This window comes from Dermacentor silvarum, chromosome 10, assembly GCF_013339745.2.
Source record: "Dermacentor silvarum isolate Dsil-2018 chromosome 10, BIME_Dsil_1.4, whole genome shotgun sequence".
Lineage (NCBI taxonomy): Eukaryota > Metazoa > Arthropoda > Arachnida > Ixodida > Ixodidae > Dermacentor > Dermacentor silvarum.
In genome coordinates, this window is record NC_051163.1 from 24,405,096 (window position 1) to 24,413,903 (window position 8,808).

Consider the following 8,808-nt stretch of genomic DNA (forward strand, 5'->3'; position numbering starts at 1 on the left):
CGTGCGTGTCCCCCTGCGTTTCGCAGGCAAACACATCAGCGACTACCGCAAGGACCGCATGGTCCGCCTGCTGGGCACCCCGCGCACGGTGATCAAGAAGGTGTCCGAGGCCGAGTGCGCGCGCCAGTGCTGGGAAGCGAGCTTCCCCTGCGACAGGTTCGACCACTGCACCGGCAAGCGGGAGCTGGGAAAGGGCGACTGCCTGCTGTACGACGGCGACAAGGGACCGTACGGGACCGTCATGTCACCCATCTGCAACTCCTACAGATACACGGGAAACTGTGAGTGCGGACAACGTGGCCTGTTCGGCTCTCTTCCTACGGTGGAACGTTAACCCTTACAGTATAGCAGCCACACCCGAGATAACTCTTGTTTATTGTTTTGTTTCGTTTGTTCTACTACCTCACTATTTGTTCTATTTCGTGTATATTTACGGCGTATATTAGTACGTATATTACAATGCATATTATAGATGTATTAAGATGTGATGTTAGAGCAAAAGCTCTACTACGCCATGTCTCGCAAGGTCATTCATCGCGTCGCAATGATCTTGAGCCGCCGAAGCGCAACTGCGGCAGGTGTGACGTCACACCACGTGATCCGCTGCGAAGAGGCGTCGCAGCTGCGCTCGCTCGGAGCCCCGCCGCTGCGGTACCACGTGACTGGGCGAGGGTTTAACGGCTGCGTCGCCGGCGCTTGGTCGCTCAGTCTCGCCATGGATGGCGCGCCGGCTGGGCCGACTGTGCGTGCGCTTCAGCGCAAGCGACAGGCTCAATCCAATCATCCAGTAGATATAGCTAGACGGCAGGCTGCGAAATCTCAAGCAAAGGCAAAGCTGGCTGCTGAAACACCGGAGCAAAGGGAGGTCAGATTAGCACGTTATAGAGAAGTTTCCTTCGATCCTGCAACGTCCACGACGCAATGAAACACAGCCTTAGACTTGGTATTCCAGCGAGCACCACTTGATTCCTCAATCTGTGTAGCCAAAGTTCCCACCATTTGCTAACTACTTCACGGACCATAAGACCCGTCTTCGTTACCATTCAAGAAACACAGAGACACACCATCAGATTTGCAATAAAGCACAACTTTAATGAAACACTGTGCGGATAGACTTTGCAAAAACAAGCCAAGCAGACCTTTCACTCGTGATAACTAGGTTTACAAGAGTTAAACCTTAGCCAATTTGTTTGTTCAGTTTTGTTTGTTATACTATTTAATTGCAATTTAACCCACCCCCTCTGTAACGCCATGTGGCCTTGAGGGTCTTCATATAAGTAAATAAATAAATAAATAAATAAATAAATAAACTCGGCCACCCACCTTCACACAATCCTCGCGCTTCCGAGTATATTCGTTTTGTGCTTTCTCTTTCTCTCATCTCTCGCATCCATTTCCCCCTCCCCCTGTACAGGGTAGCCAACCGGAGATGTTCTCTGCTTCACCTCCAAGCCCTTCCTTTGCCTTTGTCTCTCTCTTTCTCTCTCTTGAGCGTACGCATTGCTTCTCCAGAAGCAACTCGCGCAAAAAGGAAACCACCACCGCTGGGGGGGCGGACAATAAGGTTGCAGAGGCATTGGTTTAATTCTTGCACGATACAGAGTTGCGAAGCTTCGATTTGATTTTCTTGTATTCCCCGTAAGGCCTTGCGGCAAATCCTCCCGAAACGATGAAAGAAAATTGCGATAGTTACTGTATGCGCTAGAACATATCGTACTTGTTATGCTATCTATGGAGAGGTCATCTAAATACACAAAACTTAAATTTAGAACAACAGGTGGAGCAATGTGCCTCAGGGCTTAGTCGCGCTGTCTCGGCAGGAAAGTCATGGCAAATCAGTGTGGAAGCTGCGTCCGCATAATGACATATGAAGGGGTTTAGATATTTTTATAATTGTCAATTGAGAACAAGCAATGATAAGTAACCAGCTTCTATACAGCACGACATGTCCACTGAACCAAAAAAAAAAAGCTAGGGACTGAGGAGAAGTCGGGAAAAGTAAATCCCGACAGTGAAAGGTTCAAACCCAACTGCAACTAAATTTTGGACCGCGCAATAAGGGTTCACTGTGAAATAATTTACACCCATAAAAGTGAAAAATGGTGTAAATCTGTCTATAACTCACATCCCCATACTCAAAAAAGGTGTAAATGCATAAGTTATTTACACCTTTATTCCCCTGCAAGGGTTTAGATTATTTTACAATGTAGTTTCAGACAGTAGTGGAGTTTCAGATAGTGTAGATATCACAAGCCTCTGTTCAAAATTTTAAATTTTAAATAGAATAGGTGCGTCACAAAAAGCTCACAATAATAAATGTTTTAATATAGAAACCGTAAAAATAAAATGGCGCCGCCATTACCGCTTCCCGGAAGTGACGCATGACCGAGAACACACGGCTTCTCAGCATGACCTCCGAGATAAGGCGCGTTGAACATCTGGGAGGCGACGTGCTGGGACTTACGTCATATCCGCTAACCACCAGGTGCACGCGTCGTCTAATTAGGTGCAGTTGAAAGGCTGCTAATAACTACCATCCATGCAGCTTAGCCAAGATTGATTCAACAATATAGACCACACATCTTAACCAATTAATCTGGAATAAAATGTTGCAGTTGCCCCCTTTATTATTATGCCTGAAAGGAATACACGCATATCATTCCTGACTTTTCATAGCGACCACCGTCGTGACCAGATAGTGACCACACACGTGACCACCTTTTGGTTCATGACGTCAGCGCACAAACACCATCTGAGGAAGGAAACCTGAAGCAGTTCGTAGCAATACCTTTACAGTAAACAGTTTACGGTGCTGTGAGGCTTGCCAACATATTTATCGTAGTTTCAGTGTCGAAGACCTTCATTTAACTCAAAAATTTAAAAGGTTAGAGATGTGACGCCAGTACTATTTATCTTTCACCCTAATCGTCTGAGTATAACAGCACGTCAGGCACTTTGGCTTGGCTAAGCTACCCAGCTTTGACTAAAGCATTTCTCTCTTTCCTTTGCAGACGATCGTCCAGTAGCAAAAGCACCCTCGGCACTACACAGCAATGGTGCGTACATGTTACGAATTTCATTATTTTGCGAATGCTTTTCATCTGCGACGTCTATGGCACTGCGTTCACTTGTGACTCCTTGTGCTAAAGATACAAAGGAGACAGGCGCGTGTATTTGGATGCGTTAGCATTAGGAGTGTCAAAGTGGAAAAAAGTGTATGTGTGAGAAGTGTAGGAAGCCGGTCACGTGGTAGACGTAGATGTAGGTATCGTGGTATGTGTCTGTGTATACGCGTATATATATATATATATATATATATATATATATATATATATATATATATATATATATATATATAGGCGAACACCTTCAAATTTTTCTAAAGGTTTCCTGTGGCAGGTAGCTCGTCTACTCGGAGAAGCGGACATTACTTGCACAAAAAATTGAAATGCATAATCGACTGATTAACAAGATATCACTAATTAAGTTTTTAACTGATTCCCTTATGGCCCATATTGCAATTTACAAATTCTAGCCGTGGAGTTTACATGGCGGATCCACTTGGAACGAATTCTCTGGATGACACCAATTTCGAGATATGAATTCCCGAACTTTACGGAGAAATTCATTGGCGTTCCCGTTACTCCCTTAACAAAACGTCGTTTCATGCATTTATGCACGCAGAACCTTCTTATCACCAGAGGCCGAGCTTCTTTAAAAAGATTAGCGTAGCTTGCGCTGCAGGCTCAATGATAAAGACAGCAGAGCTGATGGACATCTACCTAGCTAGTCCTGGCTTTTAGGCTAGGCTAAACACTACCAAGCCATCCCCAGCATTTTCTAGAATTTACTGATTATTGATCGATTATCGATTAGCGATTGATTGGCTATCGATTGGCTATCGCAAGGTATTGGCTACGTATTTGGGCTAGGTAAGCACTACCAAGTCACCCCCAGCATTTTCCGGAATTTATTGATTATTGATCAATTATCGATTAGCTATTTATTGGCTATCAATGGGCTATCGATGACTGACTAAGCTTAAGTAGTCCCAACAATGATTAGCTAGACTTAGCCAGACTCAGCTTAGCTAGTTCACAGGGGCATGTGCCATTGCGCTTGGACCCTTTCTGCACTACCGCCAGGATCGGCCCACATTTTTTGTGGACCGCACAAAGAGCGATGGAACGAAAAATGTCAGGCCTAACGTTAGGAGACAGGAAGACAGCGTGTGGATCAGAGAACAAACAGGGATAGCCGATATTCTAGCTGACATTAAGCGGGAAAAATGGCTCTGGGCAGGCCATGTAATGCGTAGGATGGATAACCGGTGGACCATTAGACTTACAGAGTGGATACCAAGAGAAGGGAAGCGCAGTCGAGGACGGCAGAAAATTAGGTGGGTTGATAAAGTTAGCAAATTTGCAGGCGCAAGTTGGAATCAGCTTGCGCAAGACAGGGGTAATTGGAGATCACAGGGAGAGGTCTTCGTCCTGCAGTGGACATAAATATAGGCTGATGATGAACGGACTAACGGCCGGATTAAGCAGCTCGCCTGTTCAAAATAAATAGTAATAAACAACTGTACAAGAGACGCGCATATATGTAGAATATGTACCGTCGTGACCAAAAGTATGCGGAACAGGCGTTATACGCGAAAAAAAGAGAACTGCTCTATTAGCGTGCCTTGGAATACAACTTGAAACTGAAGACTGCCGTTCGGCCTTGGCAGTTGCAAACATCGGAGTGCGTTCGTCGGTTTCAGATTGTCAGTCTGAGTTTCCGAGAAATTTCTTTTTTCGTCGAATCCGCCTAATTTTGGGTTACAGGCGCACAAAACACTAGTTTGCACTCTTAAGCGCATTTTCTACTTGTGCCCATGTAGCCGATGTTGTGCGGTTTTTGAAAATACAACATTTTAGTGGTTAACCCAGCCCTCAGGTGTGAGTGGATACTTAGCGGTCGTCGTAATAAACATACGAGAGCGGCCAACACAACTCGCCCCTATACCTGAATGTTCGCAACCGCCGCGATTACCCAATGACTATGATGTTCCCTTTCGAGTACCGTTGAGGAAGGGGGGGGGGGGGGGGAGGTGAGGGGGGGAGACGAATCCACTACCTTTGGAGTTAAGGCGAAGTTAATTAAGGCACCGTTGATTAATATATAGTTAATTGGGGCACTCGAACCCACGAACTTTGGTGGGAGAAAACAAGTAATAAGAAGTAAACAACGCATTCGAATGAGAATGTCAAGCAATTTAATGAATGTCTCGTGAACGCGCAGGCTTTCGCCTTCAACCTCTTTGCCGTATGCTAAAGTGACTGTCAATTTTCTTTTTCCCATCTGTATTCGTTTTTTGCCACTGTTTTTGCTAGCTTCAAGACCCATGCGTCGTTTCGGTACGTTAAGTCTCAACGGTCAACCGTTCCCGATCGTTAACACGAAGTTGCCAGCTCGATCCTGCCTCCTTTACGTAATATTCGGGGCGCACGGGTGGTGATCTGCTCTGCTTTTGCTTGCAGCAAAGGCCACCGGCCTGTCCTTCTTCATGATATTCCTGGGCGCAGGCGGCGCAGTCGCCGCGCTCTTCGCCTACGGCTTCTACAAGACCAGGCAAGCCCGAAGAGGATGAGGATTACGAATAATAAAGTATTTATAGAAACATTGCCTTGCGAAGGGAACTGAATTATTTTTGACCGGAAAATTATTTTTGTCTTTTTCTTTCTTTGTTTGTTTCTTTCTTTCTCTCTCTCTTTCTTTCTCTCTCTCTTTCTCTCTCTCTCTTTATCTCTCTCTTTTTCTTTCTTTCTTTCTTTCTTTGTCCATTTAGATCGGGAAAGCTAAGAGCGAAAGTACGAGCGGCAGCATGAAGAGGCCTTAGCCCCTTTTTAGATGTTGACATGACACTGAGACACCATGTTGCAGTCATTTTTGTCTAAAGCAACTGGACGCTCTGCTGCTGAACCAGAGAATAGTATATTTCAGGGCAGGTTTATGGTTTGAGAGATAGGCATAGGCGCACAAGGAAAGGCGCACAAATCTGCAGACCACATATTCTTGCGTACTGTAGTTTGAAACTGGAGAGTACTATGTGCGAATACACCCTTCATTTTCTTTTTTTCTACGGCACGATGCTGCAGTGCTCTAAAAAGACGTGATGGAGGCTGTACAGAATGGTAGTTCACAATTTTTTTTCTACAGTGACAAAAAAAATTCCCCCCCCCCCCCCCCCAAGTCGTTACATGTATACCAGAAATCATTCGCGTGTTATTGCATATACAGGTTGTTTCAGGTAACTTGGGCCAAACTTTAAAAATATGCAAATGGGTACGTAGCTGGTCAGAACCAAGGTAATGTTGTTCGCCGTCGATTGGAGATACTCAGATTAGTTTTTTTCATTCCGCCTAATTAGATCATTAGTCTTAATTACGAAAGGTGTCAATGAGAAAATTGTACAGCAACATGAAAAACTCCCGATACAGCGTTCTCTCGCTCAATATGGGCTACATAAAAGTGTTTTTTTTTTCCGAGCGTAAAAGAAGCCCGCGAATACACGCGAAGTGCCTCGAGCGGCCAGTAACGCGGCAATTTTGCGTGCATTCTCGGGCTTCTTTGACGCTCGAAAAAAACAGTTATGTAGCTCATATTGAGCGACAGAAAGCTGTATCGGTAATTTTTCATGTTGCTCTACAATGTTTACATTGACACCTTTCGTCTAATTATAATATTTGAGAAGTTGATAAATAATTAAGACTAATTATCTAATTAGGCGGAATGAACAAATAATTTGAGTATCTCCAAGCGACGGCAAACAACATTACCTTGGTTGTGACCAGCTACGTAGTATTTGCATATTTTTAAAGTTTGGCCCAAGTTGACTGAAACACCCTGTATACCGGGTGTTCAAAATTAAGCTTTACGGAATTTTTAAAAATCGCCTATGGCAGGTAGCATAATTATTATCGTTGAGCTGCGTTATTAGATGAGGCGGACATTAGTAGCACGAGAAATGGAAACACATATTTAACTAATTAACAAAAATTTACTAATGAACTTCTTAGTTAATTACCATACGACACATATTGCAATTTACGAATTGTAGCCGGTGAGTTTGCAAGCCGCACCCTCTTGAATTTCCAGGATGACACCAGTTTCGAGATATTATTTCCCAAAGTGTGGGACAAAATACATGGGCGTTACAGTTACTTTTGTGCTTCAATGTACAAAACAGCATTTTGGTAAACACGTAAGTGGAACAGGGCATTTTTACGGCGAGTTTGATGGCGTATATCTCCAAACTGGTGTCATTCGGAAAATTAATTCCAAGTGGATACGCCTGACAAGCTCACCGGCTACAATTCGTAAATTTCAATATGTGTCGGAAAGTAACCAACTAAGAAGTTAATTAGTGATTTTTTGTTAATTAGCTGAATATATGTTTCGATTTCTGTGCTAGTAATGTCCACCTCATCGAATAATCCAGCTCAATGATAATAATTATGCTACTTGCCACAGGCGATTTCTAAAAGTTCCGTAAAACTTAAAAATGAACACCCTGCAGCATGTTAGGTTATGGCTGACTTTTATTTGCTGCACAGTAGCCAATAATACCCAGCGCTAACGCGACAACACCATATTTACTCGTGCAAAGCCCGCCCTCACATAAGGCCCGCACCCCCAATTTGTAATATACAAATTTGGACAAAAAAAGTCTTACTAAGCGTTCCGCGCAAATTTGCGTGCTAGTTATTTCCCGAAAGTCGCTACACTATGGCGCTAGTACATGCCCGGAAAAGTGTTCGGCAGCTCTAAATATGTTTAGAGTCGGCCGCCAGTGGTTTCATTTATTTTCATAGCAGTATGAGAGCGCGTATAAAGGGCCGCAAGCTTTTCAAGCATGATATCTCCTCCACCTTTGATTAAATCTACTGTTATTCCATCTTCTCCAGCAGCTTTTCCCCTGGTCATGTCTTTCAAGGCCCTTCTAACTTCAGCGCTAGTTATAGAAGGACTCTCTGTATCCGGTTCATCACTATTTAGAATGAAAGTAGCTTGGCGGTTTTGGGCACTGTACAGGTCAGTATAGAATTCTTCCGCTGCTTTTACTATGTCATCGAAATTGCTGATGATATTACCATGCTTATCTTTCAGTGCATACATCTTGCCTTGTCCTATGCCAAGCTTTCTTCTTACTGATTTAATGCTGCGTCCATATTTTACGGCTTCCTCAATCTTTCCCACGTTATAATTTCGAATATCCCTTACTTTTTTCTTGTTGATTAGTTTTGACAGTTCAGCGAATTCTATCTGATCTCTTGAGTTGGACATTTTCATCTTCTGTCGTTGCTTTATTAGGTCCTTTGTTCTGAGATCATCCTAGTTACGGTTTCATTCGTTACCTCTATGTTGTCTTTATCTTCCTTTTCTAAAGCTGCATATTTGTTTGCAAGCACCAGCCTGAATTGGTCTGCTTTTACCCTTACTGCCTCTAGGTTGGTCTGTTTCCTCTTGACTAATTTCACTCTCTCTCTCTTCAAATTGAGAGAAATCCTAGACCTCACTAACCTATGGTCACTGCACTTAACCTTACCTAACACTTCTACATCCTGCACTATGCTTGGATCGGCAGAGAGCATGAAATCTATTTCATTCCTTGTTTCTCCATTAGGGCTTTCCCAGGTCCACTTCCTGTTGCTGCGCTTCCTGAAGAAGGTATTCATTACTCGGAGCCTATTCCTTTCCGCGAATTCTACTAACATCTCTCCTCTTGCATTCCTAGAATCGATGCCGTAGTTGCCAATTGCT

The 8,808-nt window shown here is 43.8% G+C and overlaps 1 protein-coding gene across 1 annotated transcript in view; it reads left to right on the forward strand.

The window, feature by feature from the left end:
- LOC119465744 (uncharacterized) overlaps positions 1-5,662 on the forward strand; it is a 28,109-nt gene extending 22,447 nt beyond the window's left edge. The window contains exons 13-15 of the mRNA XM_037726211.2: positions 27-281; positions 3,012-3,056; positions 5,526-5,662. Of these exons, the coding sequence (XP_037582139.1) occupies positions 27-281; positions 3,012-3,056; positions 5,526-5,635 (410 nt within the window). The 3' untranslated portion in view covers positions 5,636-5,662. The remainder of the gene's footprint in view (positions 1-26; positions 282-3,011; positions 3,057-5,525) is intronic.
- The last annotated feature ends 3,146 nt before the right edge of the window (positions 5,663-8,808 follow it).